At 42.0% G+C, this 26,962-nt stretch overlaps 1 protein-coding gene across 1 annotated transcript in view; it reads left to right on the top strand.

Annotated features, from left to right (window-relative positions):
* cdk17 (cyclin dependent kinase 17) overlaps nt 1–24,576 on the top strand; it is a 40,790-nt gene extending 16,214 nt beyond the window's left edge. Inside the window, exons 2-17 of the mRNA XM_083935295.1 lie at nt 4,849–4,993; nt 9,881–10,045; nt 15,441–15,574; nt 18,641–18,766; nt 19,726–19,782; nt 19,870–19,984; nt 20,188–20,282; nt 20,624–20,686; nt 21,635–21,758; nt 21,939–22,059; nt 22,347–22,444; nt 22,654–22,759; nt 22,964–23,006; nt 23,503–23,593; nt 23,731–23,808; nt 24,513–24,576. Of these exons, the coding sequence (XP_083791421.1) occupies nt 4,867–4,993; nt 9,881–10,045; nt 15,441–15,574; nt 18,641–18,766; nt 19,726–19,782; nt 19,870–19,984; nt 20,188–20,282; nt 20,624–20,686; nt 21,635–21,758; nt 21,939–22,059; nt 22,347–22,444; nt 22,654–22,759; nt 22,964–23,006; nt 23,503–23,593; nt 23,731–23,808; nt 24,513–24,553 (1,584 nt within the window). The 5' untranslated portion in view covers nt 4,849–4,866 and the 3' untranslated portion in view covers nt 24,554–24,576. The remainder of the gene's footprint in view (nt 1–4,848; nt 4,994–9,880; nt 10,046–15,440; nt 15,575–18,640; nt 18,767–19,725; nt 19,783–19,869; nt 19,985–20,187; nt 20,283–20,623; nt 20,687–21,634; nt 21,759–21,938; nt 22,060–22,346; nt 22,445–22,653; nt 22,760–22,963; nt 23,007–23,502; nt 23,594–23,730; nt 23,809–24,512) is intronic.
* The last annotated feature ends 2,386 nt before the right edge of the window (nt 24,577–26,962 follow it).

Genomic DNA, 26,962 nt, shown 5'->3' with positions numbered 1-26,962 from the left:
TCTCAGTTGTATTGAGGTTTGAAACCCAGCACTATTTCAGATTTTAGTAACGCAGCTTTATTACAGTTTTAGGAACATAGTTTATTATTAGTAGCTGACCATGCTGCCGGACCCACCCTCACTCAACAGCAGAGCCTCTGCAGCAGCAGGATCTGATCTGAACTCATCAGCTGTTCCTGTCTCACTTCCACCCTGTTGTGTTCTTTCAGCAGTCAGTCTGGTTTCCTCCTATTCCGATTGGCCGGCAGCACACTGAAACTAGCATGTATGCTAGAGACTAAAGCTAGTGACCTAGAGTTCTATGAATCAATGAAGCAGGCTAACGCCAGCTAGCTCAATGAATCAAACTTGTACTCTAAGATACTAATGACATAAGCGCTGCCAAATCATGACTCTTCTTAGACCACAGACCGCTGGAGTTTGATCAAATATTACTCCACACCATGTTCATGGGGCACTTTCCTAACTGGGCGCCCACAGTGGACACTGAGGAAATTGAGTTCCGCTCCATTGAAATGCGATTTGGTTATGGAAAATGTGACTGATGATTTCAGATGGCTCTTATCATATATGCAGTATTTTTTCAGACAGTTTTTCACATCATAGATGAAATTGTGCTCCATCTGAGAGTTTTGTTACGTTTTAGACAAGTCAGCTTTAAACTTGCATTAAACATCAGGGAAATAAGTCATTAGAAACATCCCTACTTTGGGAAGCAACTAATTCGGTTTTGAAAACATAGATTTAGTAAGCAATTACAAAGGGAATATGATTATTATGACCCGCTTGTTTGGGGAAAAGTTACTGCTTTTAATTCCCAAATGTGCTATAAACACAAAAACTAACCACTGAAACTAAACCAAATGTAGAGTTGAGCTCATACACTCTACTCTCTCTCTCCCTCTCTCTCCCTCTCTCTCTCTCTCTCTCTCTCTCTCTCTCTCTCTCTCTCTCTCTCTCTCTCTCTCTCTCTCTCTCTCTCTCTCTCTCTCTCTCTTTCTCTCTTTCTCTCTTCCTCTCAGCAGCACTGTACATGCCTGCAGTTATTCTGGTGATTTTATGGCTCTTAACCAAACACAAAGACTCCATTATGGCTCCGTTCACTGACATAAGCTCACTTTCTCTCCCCTGTTCCCGTTCACCCTCGTCATCGTCTTCTTCTTCCTCTTCCTCCTCCCACTCTTCCTCTTGATATTCACACTTTCACCCACATCCGTGAGATTCGATGTAAAGCCATATTTTCTGTTTCATTCCCTCATTCTGATATCGGAGTAAGGAAAGAAGAGAGGAAAAGAAGTAGACAAGTAGGGAATGAAATCATAAGGAAGGTAAGGACTAGAGGAAGGAAGTGTGTGAGTGTGTGTGTGTGTGTGTGTGTGTAATTATTAGCCCAATAATTAGGCCTTGTCGCCTGTTGTCTCCCAGCTCACTCACCCTTTGAAGTTTCCTCCCCTGGACTACCCACAATGCACTCGGGAGGCATCCAGGAGGCAGCAGAGGAGTGATGGAGTGGGGGGTTGTCGGGAATGTGGGTCAAAAAGTGTGGAGGAGAATTTCGGGAGATGCTGATGATGAAAAAGAGAGAAGAAGTGTCGGGGGATCTAATTTCTCCGCCTATGTCTCTCTGTCGATGGCAGGCCGCTTTCCATGTCAGATAACCCCCCGCTCAAAACACACACACACACACACACATAATTCTCTTTGTTTTGGTTTGCTGCAGAGATAAAACGCGACTCTGTTACACTCCTCTGTTACACTCCTCTGTTACACTCCTCTGTTACACTCCTCTGTTACACTCCTCTGTAAGGAGACAAAGAGCGCTTATCTCACATACTGTGTGTGTGTTTGTGTGTCTCTGTGTCTGTGTCTGTGTGTGTGTGTGTGTGTGTGTGTGTGTGTGTGTGTGTGTGTGTGTGTGTGTGTGTGTGTGTGTGTGTGTGTGTGTGTGTGTGTGTGTGTGTGTGTGTGTGTGTGTGTGTGTGTTTGTTTGTCTCTCTGTCGGTAAGAATGTTTCTCCAATGCAGTTGTTTTATTTTGCTTTGCCATTTTTTACGAGATGGATTAGCCTCATTAGCTGGAATGTTATTTCCCCTTTTTTTCCCCATTCCTGGACAGTGATAGCTTTTTATGTGTTTATAATGTGTTTGTGTCTCCTTCTGATGTTACGTGTGTGTGTGTGTGCCGTCATCAGATCTTTATGCCGATAAGGCCAACATGACACACTTTCCCTTCAAATGTGGGTTAATGCCAGTGTTGTGCAAGTTCACACTTAATAAGTGCAAGCTCAGAGATCAGTTCGCACAGATTTAGGGCTGCCACTAAGGACTACTTTTTTATCGCTTAATCCATAGACTATTTTACAGATTCACGATTAATATTCCTCCAAAAATCAAATTGACCATTTCAATTAATTTTACTTTGACAAACTGTACTCCATTGTATAAAGAAGGTTAACAAAGTGCAAAACTATAGGTTCAAACTGGCAACTCATCCCACACATAGACTTTATTTGGGCGGGCAGATACTGAATCAAATTGCTGGATCGGGTATCAATCACTATGATGAATTAAATTATGAATTATTATGATCAATTCAATTCAGTGCTTTATTATTCTTTTTATAATGAATACTAATTCAGTAAATGTGTGTCTCTTTATTTTCTTACATTTTGTTTTGCAAAGTTAGTAAATCTGTGTTAAAGCGAAGCCTAATGTTTTGACACATAAAAGACCGATCCCAGTTGCTTCCACACAGTGAGGCATGCAGCTTATTAAACACTGGTACCCAAAGCCCAGGTATTTTTATTGGTACTGGGACTAACAAAGTCATATCAGTGAGAATACAGCCGGATGCTGCTAGAGCTCCCCCCACCCACCAGCAATTTTCTTCTGCTACACTACCAGCAGCAGAACAAGTATTTAGAGACTCAAGTAGAAGTACTATGGCATATCTGTAATATCTCTGGTTGTTTTGGGTCACTGTAACCAATGTTGAAAATCATGGAACAGGACTGCTTTATGTTTTATCCATTGCTACTCACCACTGAGATGAGGTGCCTTTGCTGGTATCCCAAAGAGCGCTCCACTAATTTAGCATTACATTAAAAATTTAAAACCGCAGAATCAGAAATATTGTCTTTTTGAGTCCATGGATTCTTTATAGAGATTCGGGTTTGTTATGCAAGTAGAAGATAATGTAGCTTTGAGCCTCTATCCTGCAGCAGAGATGAGCAGCGGCCTACAGAAGTCTGGTAAACTCACTTCAAACTAACTCCACACCTCCAGATTTTCACAATCCCATTTCGTGCAGCTCCCTCTTGAGTCACAAAAGTCTGCAAAAACTTTTTTTCACATATGCAGTAGTCCTCCCCAAGACCTGTAATCATTTGCTTTTATTCGAAATCACTGAATCTGTTTCAAGATATTAATTTGTAATAATAAAAGCCATTATATAATCTATAACATATGATTTGGCCTTGTGGTGCCACTGCAATTCAGACTACAATAGTCAACCCTTTTTAACTGATGTATTATATTATATGTAAGAATTCAAGATGTTTAATTTGTATTCCGGAGTCTATCATACTACAAACTGGTATTTAAGTTCATTTGACTGACTGCTGTAGTTACAGTCCTGAGCATACAATTTAAAGAACCCTGTTAAAAAGTATATGCCTACTGTGTAATTAATATTCATAAAATGAAAGTCTTTTAATCAATAAATTCCTCTTCCGCTATCCTGTTGGGCTTTAATTAGACCAACTGCTGCCAGCTGCAAGGAAATTCAGGTCATGTCCCCGCACATCCACACACGCAAACCTACAAAGTGTTTGTATTTTCCCTTAAAAGCCTGTGTGTTTCAGTGTACTGTACAGAAACCGATGAACAGGTTGTGCTTGTGTGTTGTGACATCGGGGTTATACGTCCCAATGCTGATTGATGAAGGGTTTCTTGCCACGCAGTGTCATGAATGACAAACTGCCGAAGGTGCGTGTTTGTGTGTGTGTGTGTGCAGAGAAGCAGATGGTGTCTCATGAGTATGAGGGGAGCTAACGACCTTGAGAGAGACTAAAAGAGAGCAGAGAGATTGTGACGGCAGGGGTCAGTTTGTTTTGTACTGAGGGTCGGGCGGGATGGGCGGGACATTTCAGCTGCTGTTTCCTCACTGCATTTCCTCCACTAACCATGAGTGCCTACTCCCCCCCCCCCTCCACTCACTCACTCACTCACTCACTCACTCACTCACTCACTCACACACACACACACTTGCATGGGGCGTTAACACAGCAACACAATGAGCTAAGGCTGCCTTGAGGCTGATCGAGCAAGGTGTTTCCTGTGACCTGAACGAGTGCTGCGTCAACACAAAGAAAGTGTGTGTGTGTGTGTGTGTGTGTGTGTGTGTGTGTGTGTGTGTGTGTGTGTGTGTGTGTGTGTGTGTGTGTGTGTGTGTGTGTGTGTGTGTGTGTGCTAACCAGTTTAACACTCTCCTCCTTCAATTAGAGCTCATTAATTGCTCCTTGTATCATGTGTGAATGTGTGCGTAAGTGAAAACAGCTATTCATCCTTTATTCATGCTTTGTTCATGCTTTATTCATGAGCTGCTCAAGCATTTGCAGAGGGAATGAATATTGGATTAAAAGCAGCTTTAGGTTATTCATGAGCCGAGATATTTTGGATTGTATGGAGGCCTCTGGATTCCCATGCACGTGCACGCATGCACGCGCACGCACACACACACACGAACAAAAAAAAAAAGGCCTTTAAATGTTGTGTGCCTTTGTCTACGTGTGCATCAGTGCGTTTCTGCCGATTCATTGTTGACTGAGTGTTTCTGTGCGTCCCCCAGGCCGTGCACCGCTCTGCTATGGAGAAGATGAAGAGGATTAAGAAGCGCCTGTCGTTAACACTCCGACCCAGTCAGACCATCGACGAGTCGCTGTCTGAACTGGCCGAGCAGATGACCATCGAGGACGGCGGCACCAAGGACAATGGTACTTTTTACTTTTCAGAAACAAATCTCAAATTTGTCATATTTTAAAAATACAAATATTTACTAGTGTTGTACTAGGACCTAATTTACCCTTTACTACTGTATTCTATCATCATCTTTCTTCAGCAGACAACACAGCATTTTTGAGTGCATAGGGACATGAAATGTGGTTGACTAATCATGTTAAACTGATAAAGTCCTTTAAGACAAATCTTTGCAAAATTCTCTCGAAAATACCTCGTAGTAGTAGCAGTAGTAAAGCTACAGTTCATGCTGTAATAAACCCTAAAATGGTCGTAGAGAATCAGTGCCACCATCCAACCAGGAAAGGAAATTCCACTGGTCTGATTTTCAAAATTTCTTCCTGTGCATGTCCGTCAGCTGGCAAGTAAAAACACATGCGCACAGAGCTTTCAGTGTCTTGGTAGCTCTCAGGAGTATTTAAATTATGAAGCACTGTGTGTGTGTGTGTGTGTGTGTGTGTGTGTGTGTGTGTGTGTGTGTGTGTGTGTGTGTGTGTGTGTGTGTGTGTGTGTGTGTGTGTGTGTGTGTGTGTGTGTGTGTGTGTGTGTGTGTGTGTGTGTGTGAGTAACAGCTGTAATGGACTTCCAGTGAGTAGCTCTCTTACAAGTTATGTAAGGGGGGCAAGAGCACACACATATACACAGGCCGCAGCTCAGCAAGGGAGAAGGTAGTGTTTCTAACATCTACTTCTGCCTGTTGTAGAATCACAGCACAGTTTGACTCCAATAAGCTGCTGGTGTGATGGACACGTGAAAGTGATTGGCTGCCACTTGTGATTGACAGCTGCCAGAATAAATGGACATGCACGTCCATCTTTAACAGAAAGCTTCCCATTTCAGTAAATTGCCTGTCACTTCATATCCAGAAAGACTTACAATAAATGCAGCAGTAGATACAACTTCAGTTCCTGGCTCAAAAGAAAAGTATCAGAGAAACAGAGGTCAAAGGTCAAAACCACCCTGTCTTGAAAATAATTATGTGGCTACATAATAATGGTGCCAAATGAAGGAGAGAAGGAAATCTGTGATGTATCTCATGAAACCCACTCCATTCCCATTGGTTTAATGTAAATATACTCACTCAGCCATTTAAAGAAAAACATTTTTAGAAACTTGCTCTCTTGCCAAGAGTTAGATGAGAAGATTGATACCTACTTTATTTCTGTTAAGTAGATATGAAGCTGCTTAGCTTAGCTTAGCTTAGCACAAAGACTGGAAATACTATGATGCGGTAGAGTGCAACGATGCCAAGGTTAGGACATTTTCCCACCAGTTAATAAACTTGTAATAACACTGGCGTTATTGATTAACCCGCCAACACACCACAGCTATGTCTGGCCTCGCCAGCTCTCCGGTCAAGCTTTTGCTGTTTGGCCCAGCCTCCGGGCGCAGACAGGAAGTGGAAGCACCGTGAAGTGCTGCCTGCTACTCTTCGGCGTCCGTGTTTACCATAGACTGTATATAAATCTGAAGTTAATCAGTTGGCTGGTTTAGACCATAGCGGCTCGTAATCAAGTTTCTGTTATATTTTCTCTGCGAGCCACGATTGAACCTAGCCAGAAAAGACACTAATAATGTATTATACTAAACTAATATATTCTATATATAATAAATGATCTTATTCTGCACTTTTGCTTTTCACTTTGACACCAAAATCTTTGCCAATCTCATGTCGGTCTCATCACTTGATGAGTGAAACCTTCTGCTACTCTGTGCTTTGACGCCACTGCTGCTGCTGAGAGCCGAGGCGTGGGTGCTGATAATACTATATCTGACTATAGTATAGGGTTTTGTCATGACACTGGAATTTCTAAATTCCATACGATACCCTTGAAAGTGATCCATATTCTATAGCAGTTTTGACCACAGGAAAAGATTGACACAACATTGAGAGAATAACATTTTAGTTTTTTTTTTATCAAATGTGGTTTGTTGTTGTTTGTGGTTAGCACTGCTCTGTAGCATCACTGACATATGGGCTCATCTGCATCCTTTGCCTTTCCTAGTTCATTTGCCTCAAATGCAAAGTATTTCTAAACAGCACTCACTGCTGTTTTCTCCGTCAACCAAAACCTGCCGTGACAGCTCTGCACCTGCTCTCTTTAATGAGCTAACACCACAGGAAAACCCGCAAATTATTCTGTTCAACTGGAGCGGATAAGATGAGTGACAAGAAGACTGCACTGTGAGTGAGCGAGAGGGGGCGGGGCTGTTTGCGCACCGCAGCAGCGTGTTTGTCAACTCACTGTTGGAGAAAGAAGAGTATAGTGCGGAGAATGAATTTCAAATAGTCAGAATCTATATGCAACACAAATGCAGTCATGGTTGAAGTAATTAGAGCTGTTGTTGGGGTGGATTGTGTTACCTTTGGACAGAGCTAGGCTTGCTAGCGGAAGTAGCTCAGTCCATAGGTGACTTGGCTGGGAACCGTAGGGTCGCTGGTTCAAGTCCCCGTGTGGACCATGTATGGAGTGTGGACTGGTGGCTGGAGAGGTGCCAGTTCATCTCCTGGGCACTTCCGAGGTGCTGTTGAGCAAGGCACCGAACCCCCAACTGCTCGGGGCGCTGGTCACTGGCAGCCCCCTCGCTCTAACATCTCTCCTTACTTGCATGTATAGGCCCTGTTTGTGCATGTGTGTATTTCGGGTCTGTGTGTGTAACACGTATAATAATAAAAGTGAAAAAAAAAAAAAAAAAAAAAAAAAAAAAAAAAAATCCAATTTCCCCTAGTGGGATTAATAAAGTAATTCTTCTTCTTCTTCTTCTTGCTGTTTTTCTGTTTTCAGTGTGTGCTAAGCTAACTTAACCACCTGCTGGCTGTTGCTTTATTTAGTATAGTGATATATAACCATCTAACACTCAAAAAATACATAAAAAGATACAACACAAACCCTATTTCTTTCAATACTATATAATCCTTTTTCAAAAACAGTGAACACTGTAAAGGTGTAAATGTTTGAGTCTCACTTGCTGAACACAATTGTACCACACACCCTGTTTTTTATGGGGTTTTATTTATGAACCAATAATTCTTAAATTGAAATGTAAAAAACATAAACACTTCCAGTTGCTGAAAAGGTTTCTATACTCTGTTAATAAATGCCATAAAAAGCCCAACTGGCCCTGTCATTTTTACCTCCTTGTTCATATAGTTCATGCATGCTCAACTTGTAAGTGTGATACAGCTGACAAGCACCTGCGGGCAGCAGAATGTTAATTAGTGAGGTCGACATGTGGGAACACAGCACAGTGTGTCAGCTCAGAGTTTGAAAGGTCGGGAGAACTAAAGAAAGTTGGCAGGGAAAGAAAGATAAACTTATGGCCTGTCAGATCAGAATGGTAGCTGGGCTCTGACAGCTACTATGGCCACAGGGAGAACACTTGATCAGAATATTTGCCTGTGGACGAGGACTGTAAATCTGATTGCCTTTTGAGGCTCATGTTTTGCACATAAATACCTTTTGGTTATCACTTCCAGTACCTCTAGGGTTCATTTTATTCCCTCCGTACACTGTTGGTCCACATTTGTCAGGTAATGTGTGTTACATTTTGAAAATTATAACTAGGGCCCTACCAATATGGGATTTTAAGACGGATAACGATTTAAGAGGCGAAAAACTCACCCACCTTTGACGGCTGATACAATGGGTTTTTGAGCTAGAATTAAAATAGTCATTTTTCAATGTGGATTTTTCAGCGATGTTACTCTGTAGGGGTACTAACCGGGGTGCTTTCCTAAACAAATAACTTTATTAAAGAATATACATTTTTTTTTATCTTAAAAAAAATGATTTTTTGGCAGTCTTCAAGCCTTTATTATATAGAACAGACAGGAAATGGGGTGAGAGAGAGAGGGGGAGACATGCAGCAAAGGGCCGCAGGTCGGAGTCAAACCCGTGGCCGCTGCCTCGAGGAACCTCAGCCTCTTTACATGGGGCGACTGCTCTAACCACTCAACCGCTGGCCGCCCTTATTAAAGAATATTTAACAGTATTATATGTTATATATACGCTGTATTACATTGTGAAAAATTTTAAATGAACACTGAAAAAATAAAGAATATATATATCAAAATAAAATAAATAGCTACATATACATCATGACGCATATCAGTCAATTGCGCACCATTTAAATAAAGAATAAATAAATACTTATATGCTATCGGATCTATATCGGTCTTGCGATTAATTTTCTTACCGAGAGTTAGAAGAGAAGATTGATAACACTCATGTCTGTATGGTAGAGAAGGTAATAAGATAGAACCTTATCACAATGGAAGCAGTTGCAGTGCAAAAAGGAAAGAGTGCAAATATAAATCTAAAATGTCAATAAGACGCAAATGATGTGAAGCTACAGTCAGCAGCCGGTTAGCTTCGCTTACCAAAAAGCCTGGAAACAGCCAGTCTGGTTCTATCAAAAACTAACAAAATGATGCTAGATAGATAAAGTGACGCAGATGGTTCTTCTCCTTTTCTAATTCTCAGCAAGAAAGTGACAAAACTCTTTAGCAGAACAGTTTCTGTCGCTAACATTTAATTCGGTTCATATTAAGTCACTAACTTAGTGCAACATTACATAAATACAGAGTGTATTTGATGTTCGGTTACATTTCTTTATACATTTTTCCATAATTGAGTCTGATGTTTGGTATTTTTACTTTAATGTCAAAGTTCTGTAGGTTTAAACAAAACTTGGCCACACCGCATGTGTTTGAAAGGAAGAACACACTGCAGGGTGAAGAAGATGAGACATGATGTTTTGTTTTTACCATGTTGCTATTTGATGATATGTGATGCAACTGCGGAGGCTCTGCTGATTTTCATAGCGCCAGACATTCTGACAGTTGTTGTTCCGTTGCGTTTCAGAGCCCTTCATGAGGAACGGTCGCCCCCCCACCTCCCACAGCATGCACTCCTTCTTGCACCAGTACGCCGGCCCCTTCAAGAAGCCTCCACTCCGCCGGCCGCACAGTGTCATCGGTGGCACCCTGGGGTCTTTCATGGCAATGCCACGCAACGGCAGTCGTCTGGGTGAGACACACACACACACACGGAAGGAAGTGAGTAGTGGGAGAGCAGATGGCATCTGGGAACAAACAGGAAACTTGTCACAGTCCTGAGATTTCCATCCTGCTTTTTTATATCGCAAAACAGAGTGACTGGGTGTCCTTCCCGTGAGGCAACTTCTCTCTGCACAGGATTGTATTCACCCGAGTGACAGCTGGATAGGGGATTCAGTCAAACATGACACCGTTTCCTGCGTGAACTGATTCATCCTCCTCGATCCATAGCAATGAGTTTTAGCCCACAGGGTGAGGAAATAATTCAGGGCACAGTACAAACAGAGGACCAAAGTGTTGCAGGTGTCAAAATCCCCCAGCCTCAGGACTTTTTGAATATTCAGCCAAGCAAACAAGCCTGGCAGGAATCTGGAATGATGAGCGTTATACTGCAGCAGTTAATTCTTTGAAAAGCAGCATGTCTTCATAATCTTACTCAGATGAGAACATATCATATGTGTAAACGTTAGTTGCTGGAAATCTCTAACTATATCTGTTTCTTTACCTACCTTGTGAGGATTAATCAGTCTTTACCCCGAAAAAGCACTTTGAAAAGGTTGTTTGAGGGTTATCTTTACACTTGGAAAGTGAGGCCTAAATGTCTTCACTTAGTCAAAACGATTACTTGACCCCTCCTAGTCTTCAGGGCTCTTTGCTATCGTCCAATCCGTCCATGCCTAAATGGCAATAATAGTGTGAAACATTTTTCAAATTGCTTTCCACAGCAAGTACTTGTTTCGTAGTGTCAGCTAATGGTGGTCCATGCTCTTATTCAAGCGGTAAAAAAAAGGTTATTGGAGAGGAAAAGAGGACGGAAAGAAAGCCAGGGTGCTGATGGAGATTGAGAAATAGATGGATGTTGAGATTGAAAGATTCATCAGCTATTTATTTGCAAAACATTCATCTTGCTGTATAAACACAACGTGGAAGACAAAGTAAAGGTATCACAGTGGATCCATCGCTTCCCGCCTCAGGGTTCAATTTCCTCCTGGGTGTTTGATTGATTTCACAGCCTGTTTAATCAGAAGCACTTCACTGTACCAGACAGATGCTACCTTAAACCTTAAACAAACATGGTTTAACATGTTTGACTGATTGTTTTCCACATTGCCAGGCAGTAATAAGCAGCATCTGTGTAAACCGTCTGGCGATTTAGAGTGTGTTAGTGATGGTATATTGTTCATACTTCAGTAAATATGTGGACCCTTATTGATGCTTCTTTTAGATCATTTTTGTAGCCTGGCTACACACTCGAGAACCTGTTGAGCCTCGCACTGGACCCTGGCCTAGTTAGACTGATTTGGATCTAAAAACAGGGCAGTTAAGTAGGACATTGATGTACCACATACTGCTGTTACAATCTGTGTCCTTCTTATTATCTGCTAAAGAGAGTTGAGGGAATAAGTAGGGAGAGAGCAATATCATAAAGACGCACCACATACAAAATACTCAAGAAAAGGAAGGAAGCGAAGGAAGGATGTGTGAAATGATCTGGAAAGAAAGGTCAAAAATTGGCGGAGAATCATATCCTTCAAGGTTTCTGCAGAGAGGAAGTAGTGAGGCAAGAGAAGATAAGAGACGTGTAAAAGAAAAAGAAAAACAATGTAGGAAGATTGGAAAACAGCTTTCGAAGACAAGGAATCAGGTGTGGCTGATGGCGGGAGAAAGTGAAAACATTATTGTGCGAGAAAGAATTTGGGAGTTTTCGGGAAAGATGCGGGGTTATATAAAATAGCAGGAGATAATGAAGTATGAAGATAAAAGGTTGAAAGGAAAAGAAAGTAGGCCAGATGAGATCATTTGGAGAAGAGGCACATAACTTGGAAAAGCACAGGTAGCGTAGGAATGTGTTGAAGCAACAGGGGGAGTCGGGTCGGCTGCTGCCTATGAAAACCTCACAAAGCAGAAAAACAAGAGAGAGAAAAGTGTGGAGGGAGAGGGAAAGAAAGGCAGAAGTGGAAAGTGAAAACCGCGTGTTAGGTTTTTGAAGACACATGCAAACGAGGGGTTGAGAAGTGACAGAAAAGGGGAAGAGAGATGTTTTGGTTTTTCAAAGAGAAGACGCGTTTAAGGAGGAGAGCGGGGCGTCGTTTGCAGTATGTGTATAGAGAAAGTAACAAGGTTAGAGGAATAAAGAGTGGCACTTACTGTACAGCAAAGAAAACAGAGAGAAACATAACGAGAAAGGGAAACATAACGAGAAAGGGAAACATAACGAGAGAAACATAACGAGAGAAACATAACGTGGAAGAATGTTCGAGAAGATATCAGAGTAAGTAGGGAATCTCCTGGGTCCTTGTTTAGAGAAGCATGAACAAAAAACATGTATTCCTCAAACATGCATACGCTCACCTTTATGCATTGAACATTGATAAATCTCACCTGTTCTACATCCATCCAACTTACACCCCCCCCCCCCCCCCCCCCAATACACACCAGAATACCATATAAGGTCAGTCACATCTTTCTCAAAGTACTGGCACCTTTAATGTGGAGTTACTTGTTGTGGACGAAAGTAGCAACCAAGAAATGTGAGAAAATAATGGCAATGAGGTTAAAATCTTTGTTGGTTGGTTTTGGAGTTACTGCTCCCAGAATTCTGGGAACAGCTACTTTGTCAGAAATACCATAGAAGACTGATGTTTATCACACTATTTTGATTAAGTAGTAAGTCAATAATTGTTATATTTCCACCAGGCCTTATTTAATTCTGAATCTCAATTCACACTACAGCCGATGACTAACTAGCACTACGTCCTTCAAAATAACTCTCTCTACCAGCAGGCAGTGGTAGTCTGTATTCATCATTTTGAAAGGGAAACTGGAGGACTGACAGAACTAACTGTTTTAAAGAGATCAGTAGCTACAAAATATTATCCTAACTGATAGAACAACTCTGTATTCCATCTCACAACCTCTCGACTTTAGACTTTTATTTACTTTTACTTCCATTTCTCTTCTCATGCACTCATTCACTTAACCTGAACTTCCGACCAGAGTCGGCCAAAAAGACGCAGACTAGGATCAACTAGTACCAATGTTGTGGGACAAAAACTAGGGCCACAGACAAAAACTCCAAAAATGGCCGCTCTCTTGTTTTGTAGAAGCGATCGTGGTTAGCACTAACATGTGTGATTGTGTCTGATTCAACACAATAAAAGCCACACTATATTTTTTAGCTTTTAATGTGAAGTAGCAAAAGCAACAGGAAATGTTGTGTCTGCCCTAGCAGCAATGCAACAATGTTACAGCGTAGAAGAGTGAACAGTCAACAGTGAGGCTGATATCAGTGAAATCAAACTACATATTTGCATCATTTGCTGCGAATCCCTCGTGCAGCAGTATGAACCCTGCGTGGGAATGACGGACCCCGCCTCTTACAATAGCCCCTTTCACACAGAGATTCCTCAACAGTGCCGTAACATCTCCGTTTGGGAGAAACGATTGTTGACATTCTATCTTATTATCTAATTCTAACGAGGCTCATATGGTTGACAGTAGTGTTGTGTGTTTGTGTGAAATTTAAGAATTTGGTTACCCATTATTACACCTGTTTATCACTGTGGGTTTGTTGGTACACATGGTATCTATTGTACATGTAGAAGTGCGTGTACGTATGCTATATGCACAAAACTAAGCATGCACGTGGTTGATTAATAAAGAGACAAGTGAAGGTAGGTGAGGTAGGAAAAATAGATGAAGAAATGAGGATTTTTTTGAAGAAAGATGGGTTCAGAATAATTTCCTGTTCCTCTTTCGTTTCTTCTTTTTTTTTTTTTTTCTACCTCCCTCACCTTTTCCCATATCCTGTAGACGGACAGGACATGTCTTGTTGCCTGTCGCTCTGTTTTGCTGAATTCCAATGAATACTGAGATCTTACATGTTTTATTCCCCCTAAAGACCTCCTGGAGTATATCAGGTTCTTCCAACTGTAACCAAAACCAAAGTTCAGATGGAGAAGCAGCAGAGGAGAAAAGAGTGACATGCAGAGAGGAAAAGAACGGGTCAGCCCCAGAGGAAAGCTTTCTAAAAGTGGATCAGAATTTCCTATAATCTGAGTAGACTGAGGTTTTTTAACCAGAAGACCACAGACAGGTTCATGTTCTGGGGCAAAGTGTTCTTTTTGGTTTGGCAGAACCCCAGCGTAATGAAAACTTTATGAAGGGAAGTTTGTCAATAAGCTGCGTAAAGTCTGCAAAACCATAATAACTGTTTCCCTAAGTCGAGACAGTTTTAATACAATAATCAATTATCTTTGGTGTGATATTTAGAATAATAATAAGGATAATCGTGTTTGAAACATTCATTTTCAACCGCTTATCCCGGGGTCGCTGGAGCCGATTCCAGCTGACATCAGGCGTGAGGCGGGATACACCCTGGACAGGACGCCAGTCTATCACAGGGCATATAGAGACGAACAGAGACGGACAACCATTCACACCTACGGGCAATTTTTAGAGTCATCAATTAACCTAACACTTGCACGTCTGTGGATTGTGGGAGGAAACCGGAGAACCCGGAGAAAACCCACGCAGACACGGGGAGAACATGCAAACTTCACACAGAAGGGCCCAGGCCGGGATGCAAACCTGAAACATTCTCGCTGTGAGGCGACAGTGCTAACCACTACACCACCATGTAATCTTAACAATAAAAGATTTCTTTCTCTGCTCTGTGCTTTTACATCTGATGACAGACTGCATGGTTGCAGGCGCTGATGCACTGATGACAGAGAACTGCTCAACCATAGCTACTTATTAACTGTGTGTGTGTGTGGTGTGTATGTGTCTGCGCGTGTGTAGTAGTGCGATGCATGTGTGTTTTATATCAGTGTGTGTGTTGTGCTGTGGTGGTGGTGGTAGTAGTGGTAGTTTTACTGCCCTGGAGCTAGTGGTGCAGGTCGGAGTGTTAAGTCTCCTCGGGGATGACAAAGGTGTGAGAGGAGAGAGAGGGGGGGTAGAGAGACATAGGCTATGTTCACGTTGCATGTTTGTTTCTAACGTCCGATCTTCAAAACAGACTGTCCGTTATTTGTAAGTGATCAGATTGGATTTGTGTGTCCAGGCATCACAAACCTACCTGCAGGAGTTGCTGTAGTAACAAGTGAAACCGTTGTCAAGTCACAGTGCAGAAGAGGAGGCTGGTATACTTTTATACAGACAATTTATTTGGGCTTAAAACTGTTAAATGGGGGATATGTTACCGTAAGAACAATCAAACTGCAACCTATCATCATAACAGATTTATAATAAAGGGACAACTTTAGTCTGAGTTATCCAATGTCACTTCGTTGATATCCAGTCGTCTGCATTTCTGTATATTTGTGCCCCATGAAGTTTATTTTATTATTCTCATTACGTCTCAGATATTGTGCACGAGAACCTGAAGATGGGCTCCGATGGGGAGAGCGACCAGGCATCAGGAACGTCTTCAGACGAGGTGCAGTCTCCGACCGGCGTCTGTCTGAGGAACCGCATCCACCGGCGGATCTCCATGGAGGTGAGACACACGCACACAGTGACTGTAAATATGGCTTGCACTTCACACCATTTTCTTTTGCCCGCTGCTCTGCACCTCACCTCTTCCTCAGCCCCCTCGGCCTCATGGGAGATCTGATCTTTTTTTGGGTGGGAGGGGGGAGGTACATCAGTCCTACTGTGATATCATTCTAATGAAACTAGAAATGATCTTTTTATGTCCCTTTTATGTGCCCTCTTTAAATGAAAAAGGAAATGAGACATTTGCATACAGGCAAATAAGTGGTACTGCTGTAAATAGGGCACAGTTGTTACAGCAGACTCCATGCCCTCCGGTGAGTCATTTCCATGTTGTGTTCATATTTGCAGACACAGTGAAGACACACGCGGACATCTTTTTTGATAAAACACTGTTTAATCAACCAGAACAAGCTTTTACAAATATTCACCGGGTCAAAGATGATAAATTGGCTTGGATGGCCCTCAGGGTACACTAGACAGTCAGTTATACAAGCCTGGCAAATCGGATGTGAACATGATGAATAGAGAAACTCCTAATGGATTTTCTAGTTTCTCATTTCTCGCTGTTTGAATTTTCTCAGACATTCTTACTGCGAGCCAACATTAATTTTTCAGGCATCCTTTATATTGTTTCACACTACAAGCAGGAAAAGGTGGTAAATCTGTGTTCTGCAAATAAAGTCACACTAAGTTTTGGCTTTATGTGGGTTCACCCTAAATTACATGTAGACGTTTTGAATAAACCATCTTCATCTTTATAAATATTGAACCTGGGAGAAGTTTTATTCTGAAAAAGGCGAGCCAGCCTGGAGGCCTCCTGCCCCCTGCTGGCTGGGGAACCAACGTGACAAAACCAACCTTGAAAACATCATTGATGTTAGACACACACACACACACACGGGGTGACCTATTTTCCCCTCGTTTTGAGTGTTTATCTCATTTGACTGTGCACCAAACAAGGGCAGCTCAAGGATCTGGTGATAATCAGTTGACTTGGTGCGCACACAACCACACACACACAGACACATTTGAAAGCTCTGTTGCATGAGCAGAAGTGCGCTGCTCTCCTTGTGGTTCTTCTGACAATGCCTGAGGTTTTAATTAAGCTGTATTGTGTTGGTAAGCGCACATTAGCGGACAGTGGTTTAGTGCCTTGGTTTAGATTTAAAGGAGACACTGTTAGACTTACTCAAATGTTATATCATACAGCACCACAGACATGCTGCTCAACACTGATGTATAATACCAGTGAAAGGGTGGAGAATTAAGCGAGTGAACAAAACAATCCATTTTAAATGTTATTACAAATGTAATGGGACCAATAGAGTGTTAAATGTAACTTGTGTAACCTGAGTAGGACTTTATGAAGTTTAATGATCCATCACATCCATTATCATAGCCAACGTGATATTCCGGTGTGCATTTTAAAAAATGTATAGGGTCCATTATTTAGCAAATGCCTATCCATAGATTTTCATATACATCAGCCCTAAATCTCTGAGGACGAACCCACGACACGTGCATGAGTGTACCTTCCAAATCACAGCACCAGCATAAGTTTGATAAGTCTGTTTTCTTCAGTATGGACTGTAATGTAAGTCTTGTGTGTTATTGTTATTTGTAAAACACTAATGTACGAAAGTATGGCTGCAACTAACACATTTTCATTGACGATGAATTGGTTGTTTAGCCGCTAAAATGTCAGAAAATAGTGAACAGTTCCCGTCACAAGGACTCAGAGCCCAAGACCTTCAAACTGCATGTTTTGTCTGATCAGCAGTCCAACAGCCAAAGATAAAACATCACCACGATTTCTCAAGGTTTTTGTCCCACAAAACTAAAACATACAAAAGTGTATTTGACTTCATGCTTCATACTCATCACATCCATGTAAAGGAGGGAAATTTTGACAAGATGGTTAAAAAAGAAAAGAAAAGTACAATATTCAAATAGAAAAAACAAACATGGGTTTATGGAGTTCCACCCTACTCTTCATCAAGGGATTCTTGTATGAAATTCTACTCATCGAGGTACCAATCGGGGCTGATTTTGTGTTTGAAAGGGTTAACCCATGTTGACTGACTTGGCTTTTGTGACCCAGGTCAAGATTTGGGTCAGACACAGGTTTAAAAAAGGGTGGATTTCAATTTGAATGGCATGTTGCAAAGTTTTTTTTAAATCACAAATCACAAAACACAGGACATTTAATAAAGATAGCTTAAATGCTGAGAGGACATTAAAGGACATTAAATGACGAGTTTTCAGACACCAGTTCACATCAAAGGAAAAGCAGCATTATATGATACTTCTCGTCTTCAAGACACAGATGTGCGCCACATAACTGCCTTTTTTATTTGGACTTTCGTTGTCATCATCCTGCCGTCTTCTTTGAGCAGAGCTGTCATAAAGAACAAAGTACTGCAGTTATGCAATCAGAGCAGGTGACTCGATGGTATTTGTGGAGAGGCCAAACTTTAAAGCCTGTATGATTCAGAAAACAGATGTGACATCTTCTCTCATTATTTTTACACCACTCACAGTCAGCATTATGCCAGCTCATCACTATCAGATGTGCTCTTATTTTGATGTTTCGATCCCAGAATAAATGTGATCATCCGCACAGTAATACTGACAATGACAGCCTGTGGTGTGAATACTGTAATAATAAGATCACTGTGAATATGAGCTTTAAATATGAATAAACATATGCATGATTTGTTTTTATCCCCGCCTGGTTTCATAATCACAATCTGATTTTTGCTTATGAATTGTTTTGCTGTTGAGCTGCGGTGTCTGTGTCTGTGTGCGTGTGTGCACCCCACATTACATATAGACACAAGACATGAAGAAGTATATTTTGTCACAGTGTGACGTGATAAAAGCACATCGACTCCTCCATTTAAATTGCAGTGTGTGCTGAGCAGCTACAATTATTGGCTAAACATTTTTATGTAGGTGCACAGCTGCTTGCTCAAACAAACTCCAGCTGCACTACAGGAATGTTAAATGAAGAGCTAGCTTTAATTCAAAACATAAAAAAAAGAAAACGTTTGTATATGTGTTTCAGGACCTCAACAAGCGCCTGTCGCTGCCCGCCGACATCCGAATTCCCGACGGTTACCTGGAGAAGCTACAGCTCAGCAGCCCGCCCTTCGACCAGCCGCTCAGCCGACGCTCCCGCAGAGCCTCACTGGTCAGTGCGAGTGCGAGTGTGTGTGTGTGTGTGTGTGTGTGTGTGTGTGTGTGTGTGTGTGTGTGTGTGTGTGTGTGTGTGTGTGTGTGTGTGTGTGTGTGTTACCTTTTATTGCTTTGCGCTGCAGACTCCCTCTGTGCAAGTTACCATGGCAACTGGCCCGGTATGTCAGACCAGAATGGATTCATCTGGAGTCACAAGTGCTCACCTCCTCCTCCCTTCAAATAAGATTATAAAACTCAGCTGTGGTGTGATTATGCAGCAGCAGAGAAGTTTATGTACATCAGAAGTTTGTCAACAGCGACACACAGGGAGTTTGTGCATAATGGACACGGTGTTTTCTCCTTTCTAAAGGATCAGGTAACAAATTTCTTGCCCCTTTAGTGCTTCGATATATTGTTGTTCTCTTTGAGGTCGATCGGTCCTGTCGGTCACAGAGATATTTTCCCAGCAGCTGCAGTAGAACATGCCCCATTGATCTCAAACAGTATAACACTGTTGGACAAAACCCACTACATTATGCCAAATTATCCATCAGCAGCTCCTGTTAGCAGTGATTGTACCCGTAGATGTACAGACAGTTGTGTGTTACTTTGAAGAAAACATAAAAACGGGATGATTCTCAGCCAAGTTCAGCTTTAATAATTTTCTATTTCTAAGCAGATTCATGGATGTTTATTAAAAAAGTCAATCTGTTTAATATGTATATCACTAGTCGCTGTTTGAAAACCTCTGAACTAAAACAACGACTGGACTCATCAGAGGCACAGAGAAGGAACCAGAATACAACATGTATTATGTTTTGATTTTATATGAAGGGTTATATGAAGGTTTATGACAACTTCCTGTCTGTTGAAATTAGCTTTATTCTTGTGGTTCAGTGACAGTAAAACGCCATATTGAGCATATTTCACCTAAACCTTGATTTATTAATTAATTTGTCTCTGTCTTTCCCTCAGTCGGAGATTGGTTTCGGCAAGTTGGAGACGTACATAAAGCTGGACAAACTGGGAGAGGTGAGGAATTCCTATTGATGAAGGAAATATGTTCCACACCTCACAGTAATTCAGTCATATTGAACCAGCGCTGTGTGTTGCATTCAGGGAACCTACGCTACAGTATTTAAAGGACGCAGTAAGCTGACGGACAATCTGGTGGCATTGAAGGAGATCCGGCTGGAGCACGAGGAGGGAGCGCCATGCACCGCCATCAGAGAAGGTAGGCAGCTCTTGTCTTGGTTTATCACACGAAGCATTGTTATGGAATAAACACGTTCCTTATTAGGACCCTGGAGGTGTCAAGCAAATCATGTCTTTGCAAAACAATTACATTACACAACATTTGTCTATAAAATGTTTTTTACTGGAGTCATTAAAAAGTGTTCTGTGTCTCCCTTTGTGTAAACATCTTTGTCTCTGTAGTGTCGTTACTGAAGGACCTCAAACACGCCAACATCGTGACACTTCACGACATCGTCCACACTGACAAGAGCCTCACGCTCGTCTTTGAGTACCTGGTGAGACTCCCCGCTTCACAACGTCCCCAATGCATTATGTTCGTTTTCCCCTCTGCCAACTCTCAGGTCAATTTATTCCTGTTCCATCATGAAGAACATCATTCATTTAGAGAGGTTGTCAGGTTTTGCTCAGGAACAACAAGAGGGTAAATGTCTCTGTAGCATATAAAGATCTGCAGTGATGCCAAAGCATTTGCACAGATTCGTGCCTTCTGAGGAACAACGATCTGCATCAACAGGATGTGTGAAACAGCAGATTGATGAGTCAGAAAGACAAGATGAACTGTAAGAAAAAAAAGACGTGTCGACTTCCTGTCTGATGGTGTCATCTCTCCCTGCAGGATAAGGACCTGAAGCAGTACATGGATGACTGTGGAAACATAATGAGCATGCACAATGTGAAGGTGAGGGCATCTTTTAAGATTGCTGATCTTTTTATTTTGCTTTTTTTACTTTGCTCTCTTCTCGCCCCTGCAGGCTTTTATTTCCTCTGTTCAATAAACTGTTGTGGCAAGACCAGTTAAAGCTGCGGTAGACAGTTTATTTTGGGTAATGCTGCGCAACAAATCCATAATAATCTTCCATCAAAGTGTTATTCAAGTGGTCTGGGAGAAAACTAGACTTCGGCTGTAGAAAATCTTGCCTGTGACCGGAGACATTGGCCAATCACTGATCATTTCAGAGAGAGAAAGCGTTCTTATTGGCTGAGGAAAGAGAGGGAGAGCTGCAGGAAGAGGTCTCACTCTGCTGCAAAATCAGGCGTTTTTTGATTGTTGTTTTGTTTTGTTTTTTCCACTACTGCAGCTTAAATGGCTCTTTGACCAAATAGTTCCAGGAACTTAACTCGTTGTGGGACTAAGGAGGTTTTGATACATTAAATCAGACTTGTTCACTTTCCCCCTTGGTGCCGTTCGTTTGAGCAGTTGTGAACACAGTATACCCCTGTGGAGCGGTTAGTTTGTGGTGAAAATGTCATCCCACCCTGAGCCAACTCAACTACCAGGTGCACTCCGCAGGTTTGAGCAAGACGCCTCCGGCAGCCAAACAGAGAACACAAACTGTAGTAGTAGCAGCTAGCAGACAATTGCACAGCCATGTTTCTCTCACAGAAATATGCACTAGTTCAGAACACAGGACCTACTTCCTGTATTTACTTTCTCGCCCCCGCCCTGGACACTTCTGTCCAATAAGCAGAGTGAACATGTTTTTTATTGATGCATTTTAGTTCAGTTGATCAGACCAGGGTGAACTATCATTGTGAAAAAAAATCTCTTGCACATTTAGTTTGCATTTACAGTTTTTGCATGATTAGACATATTAACCACATCAAGGGTTTACTCATCTCTTTGCAGGTTTTCCTGTTCCAGATTTTGCGAGGGTTGTCGTATTGTCATAAGAGGAAAGTTCTCCACAGGGACCTGAAGCCCCAGAACCTCCTCATCAATGAAAAAGGAGAACTCAAACTGGCTGATTTTGGTAAGCAGAACCACAGATTCAGTGGAGACTGGAGGAGCAGGAGGATTCCTGTTGTCTTTGCAGTAAATTTTGGAATTACAGTTAACTGTTAAATTATAGTTAACGTTATTCTGTATGATTGGATTATTTACAGTTTTGTTCTTTCCAGAGGTAATGCTGTATGTGTTTGTTGGTCTGCAGGTCTGGCTAGGGCCAAGTCTGTGCCCACTAAAACCTACTCCAACGAGGTGGTGACTCTGTGGTACCGGCCCCCTGACGTTCTACTGGGATCCTCTGAGTACTCTACACAGATCGACATGTGGTACGAGCCTTACTACTACTACTACTACTGCCGATAATGATGACTAGTCCATTATTTAAACAAAAATGACAAAAATAAATAATGTTGATATTCATTTAATAATTTGAGACATTCATCAAGTAAAAATACCAAACAATTTTTACCTACAGCTTCTGAAATGTAACAATAATAAAGACAATCTATCATGAAAATAATCGTTACTCACAGCCCTAAACTACTGTGTGTGTGTGTGTGTGTGTGTGTGTGTCTGTCTGTGTGTGTCTGTGTGTGTGTCTGTCCGAGCGCAGGGGTGTTGGTTGTATATTCTATGAGATGGCTGCAGGTCGGCCGCTGTTCCCCGGCTCCACCGTGGAGGACGAGCTCCACCTCATCTTCAGGTTACTGGGTGAGTGGCTCCTACCAGGTCCGATCACCGTAGTAGTCCTGACTCTCTAGCACCAGAGGGAAGAGGTTGTGTTTTATTTTCGGTCTTCCTTTCCATTAAAAGTGGCTTTCTTTCCCTGTTTTTATCTGACATTGATTAAGCTTGTAACCCACGTGTCACAACACGTTTCAATCCTGTTAATGTGAGTGGCTGTGATTCTCTGACTGCAGGTACACCCACGGAGGAGAACTGGCCGGGAATCTCCTCCATCGAAGAGTTCAAATCCTACAACTTCCCCAAATACAAACCACAGCCGATTATCAACCACGCTCCCAGGTACTGCTGTGTGTGTGTGTGTGCGCGCGTGTGTGCTTGCGTGCGTGCGTGCGTGTGTGTGTGTGTGCATGCGTGTGTCCGCCCCTCAGGCAGGAAATCCTGTGGAATGTTTCAGAGACGGACCTCCACTTCCTTCCTCTCCTGAGCCCCCACATTCCCCAAAGTCACACATTAAACTGTTGCTCTTCCTTTTGTCTCCTCCAGGCTGGACGGAGAAGGCATAGAGCTGCTGCTGGCTTTCCTCAGAGTGAGTCTCCACTTCCTGCATCATACCCATGATAACATTCTTAAAAATGATCTTGAAGCACTTATATTAAACCTGTAAACTATTTCTCTACATGCAGAATTGTGTTATGTTTCTACTGACTTATTTTTATATTCACTGGTATTCTAGGTTTCATTTGTATTCAATTTTTCAAACATAATACATCACAAAATCAGCATAGACACATCATCATTAGCATTATTATAATAAATATTAGCTTTAAATAGTATTAGGAGACATGCAAGTTCATCTTTAACCTTCGGGAACATTATAATGCATTCTCTCATTCATCAGCAGCTTTTATTTTGAAATTCATTTCTGCAGTACCAGTTGTAGACAGCAGGAGGCAGAGATCTACCAGTGGGTTCTTGTTTCTAATGTGTTTTGGTTGATCTGAGTTTATCTGAGTGAATCACTGGTTGCAGCATTATCTGCTGAATCACAGAATGGTTGATATTTCCTGTTTGTGCCTCCACAGTATGAGTCTAAGAAGAGGATTTCAGCTGAAGAGGCCATGAAACATTCCCACTTTAGGCAGCTGGGGATGAGAGTTCACACACTTCCTGAGAGTGAGCACACACACACACACACACACACACACACACACACACAAAGACAGTTGAATGAAACTACAAGCTGTCTTTCTCACTGCATATTTTCTTCTTTCCTGCTGTTTGCTGTAGACTGAAGCTCTCCTCTGTTGCAGGTGTATCAATATTCACATTAAAAGAAGTGCAGCTGCAGAGGGATCCTGGCTACAGGAACTCCTCATACCCAGAGTCAGGTGCGTGGAGAACATTGTTACATCTTGTAAGGTCATTAGACAAAGATTTTAATTTGATGTGATCATGTGGCAATCAACCGGCTGGACATACTCTCTCACTTTACAGCTTAACAGTACACTAAAATATTTTTCTGAAAACACTCTGTGAGAAATAACCACAGAGTGACACTGCATCAGAGACTCCTTGGCTCTTATTGGTTGTTTTTTGTTAAGTCGTGGTGCAATCATGCAGATTCCATTAACAGTAGCCAGAGAGCAGCAGGTGGAGGCAGAGCTACATGATTTTTCTCACATATTGTTGATCATATTGCTGTCAGGAGTAAGTTTCAGCAAATTTGACAAAAAATGTTTTTCATAGACAGTAAGTGAAGTCAGCTTTAAAGGAGGACTAGGCCCAACTTGTCCTCTTCGAATTTATATTCCATGTTGCTTAGTTTTGGTATTCCTTTTAATAAAACATCTGAAATCCGTAGAAAAGTTTGCTATGAGTCTTCACATACAGTCTATTGTCAGAACGAGTCTGAACCCTGCCACAAGATGGCGGCAGCTGAGACGCATCTCACAAGCGAAGATGTGGCATGTATACATCAGGGTGGCGCCCCTTTGAACTGTGTAGAAATAACCATCTATTAATGAAGGCATCTTAAAGGTAAAGCAAATGCATTCTGGGTATTGTATTTTTAGAGTTGTTCCCTTTCTTCCAGGTAACGGCAAGATCAACAGGAGGCAGAGCATGCTCTTCTAATGTCTGATGAAGAGGAGAGTCGACTGCCCAACTTCGTCGTCACTTCCCGCCAACCTCTCGCATGAGCCCACCTCCCCTCGGAGTGACCCCACCCTCCCTCTTACCCGCACACACACACATGCATAAACACGCACACACACCCCTCTGAGCGAGTGACTCTGGGTTGAATATGTTTGGAGACTGTGTTTATTTATTGGGGGCCGAGGTTGAACTTTTTGCTGCTAAACTACTACTGTCTGTATTTAACACACCATGTGTGTGCGTGCGTGTAAACCTATGTGTGTGTGTGTGTTCATGATGTGAACTCAAGACGCCATGCACAGTTGAGCAGTCAGAAAGGTTCCTGTTGTTTTTATCTGACTAGGATTCATCGGCTTCCTTTGAGTTAGATTCCACTGATGTTGACGTCAACGCTGTGATCCAAGTTTTTGTTCTTGTCGTTGTGCTTGGCGACCAAACGCTTCAGTTTCTTCCGAATTTTTTTTTTTTTATAAATATGTATATCTATATATATATAGAGATATATTTGGAGTTTATGTTTTGTTTTAATTCGAGCTTCCGTGACTGAACTCTACAACATTTCCAGGTTGAGAAAGACTGGGACACAAGATGGAGAAAAAAGTGTTGCCCTGGATTCCTAGTCAACATTTTCTCAAAATATTTCAGTCGACTCCTTCTCCTGCTGCCCTCGGGGGTCTGTGAGCGGAGTGAGGTATTAGTTTTAGGCTGAGGGTTAAAGAAGCACACATGGAGTCCAATCAGACTGGGAGAACATGAAACCATGACCGCTCTGCCTCAGCGATGGGACCAAAACTGAGGAGCGGAGAGGCAAACGGTCGGGAAGACGAGCGAAAAGCACGGATGAAAGAGGAGGAATACTGGAGCTGAACAGGAAGTCATGTGACGTCCCACAGGAAGCCGGCCAGTCTTCCCTTAAACCCCTCACAAACTGCCAGGACTTCAGTGCTTTTAAAAAAGAAAAGAAAATGCAAGCTACAGTTTCTCGCTCTCACTGCAGTACGTCTTTGTTTTGAACTTGCACTTGAGTGTGTTGTTTTGGAATCAGGGACCCGTGCCTCGACACGGCCGAGTTTACCCAACAGTATTAAGATGTTCTCTGTGTCTGTGACCTTTGACCTCTCCCGGTGAAACAACAGTGTCATTGTGGCATGTTTTTTTCTTGGATTGGATGGTAGGGGGTGTTCAAAAAACAAAATCATTTTCACTTGGCGTCGGACCACTGCTCGCTCCAGCAAATTTACGCAGGAAGAAGAAAAGATTTCAAATTGAAATTTTAGATTGAACTACCCGCTGTGTTGTTTGCAACTGACAGCGATGCTAGAGATGACGCCGGTTGAGAAGTCTCACTTTTAAATGCATGTTTACTGAAGGTAAAGGTTCAAAGTGTCAGCGTGTGTCTGTGCATGCCTGCTGTCATTCAGCTATCGTGATGTTATTCAAATTCCTGTCGACCAGCGTAGGTGTGGTCACTCTCCAGCAGCTGTGTGAGAGCAAAAACTGCTTTAAAGGAATGGTTGGGGAAATTAACATATTTGCTTTCTCGTGAGAGTTAGACAAGAAGATCGCTGCCACTCTCATGTCTGTTCAGTAAATATGTAGTAAGCACCAGGCACCAGTTAGCTTAGCTTAACACAAAGTCTAGCCTGACTCTGACCAAAGGTAACACATCTGTTAAAGTCAGTTTTTATGTTTTAGTTTTGTTTTTTTACAAATGTTAACAATATTTTCCAAAAAACGGAGTGTGAATAGACCTGGACTATTTCATGGCATATATTAAGTTGGAGTTTTGTAGAGACTGTGAAGTGGCTACGCTGGCCATGAAATAGTCCTGAGGTGAACACCACACAAAACTGCAATATGTCAGTTTTACACTTTAGTTTTTGCATGAAGCAAACAAATGATATGTTGTTTAATGAGCTCCAGAGGTGCTGGTCAGCAGATTTTGCTGCTTTAAGACAGGCTAGCTGCTAAGCTAACCAGCTGCTGGCCCCAGCTACATGTTTATTGTACTGACACAACAGTGGTATCGATCTTGGCTTAAAGAAATAAATAGCTCTCACACTTCAGAGCTACAATCCTCCACTTAATTAGTGCACCTATGTGGTGACGTCTCAACTACAACTGCTCTACACCACACCAGATCTGTATGCCAGCTATTTATTTCTTTACACTGGGATTTGCTCACCTTATACTCACCTGCCCTCTTTGGTTTGGCTGTGCAAGCATTCTCCTAGTAGTGGTACTGATCTTCCCATCTATCTTTTGGCAAGAAAACACTTTCCCTGAAACTATTCCTATCAATTTTTGGCAATCATCAAAGAATCCAAGAGCGCCGTAGCTGCAATATTGATCCAAAATTCAACAGTCACACACAGAGAGAGATCTATC

The sequence above is a fragment of the Echiichthys vipera genome, assembly GCF_963691815.1.
Source record: "Echiichthys vipera genome assembly, chromosome: 20".
Taxonomy (NCBI): Eukaryota; Metazoa; Chordata; class Actinopteri; order Perciformes; family Trachinidae; genus Echiichthys; species Echiichthys vipera.
This window is presented reverse-complemented; position numbering and strand designations above follow the sequence as displayed.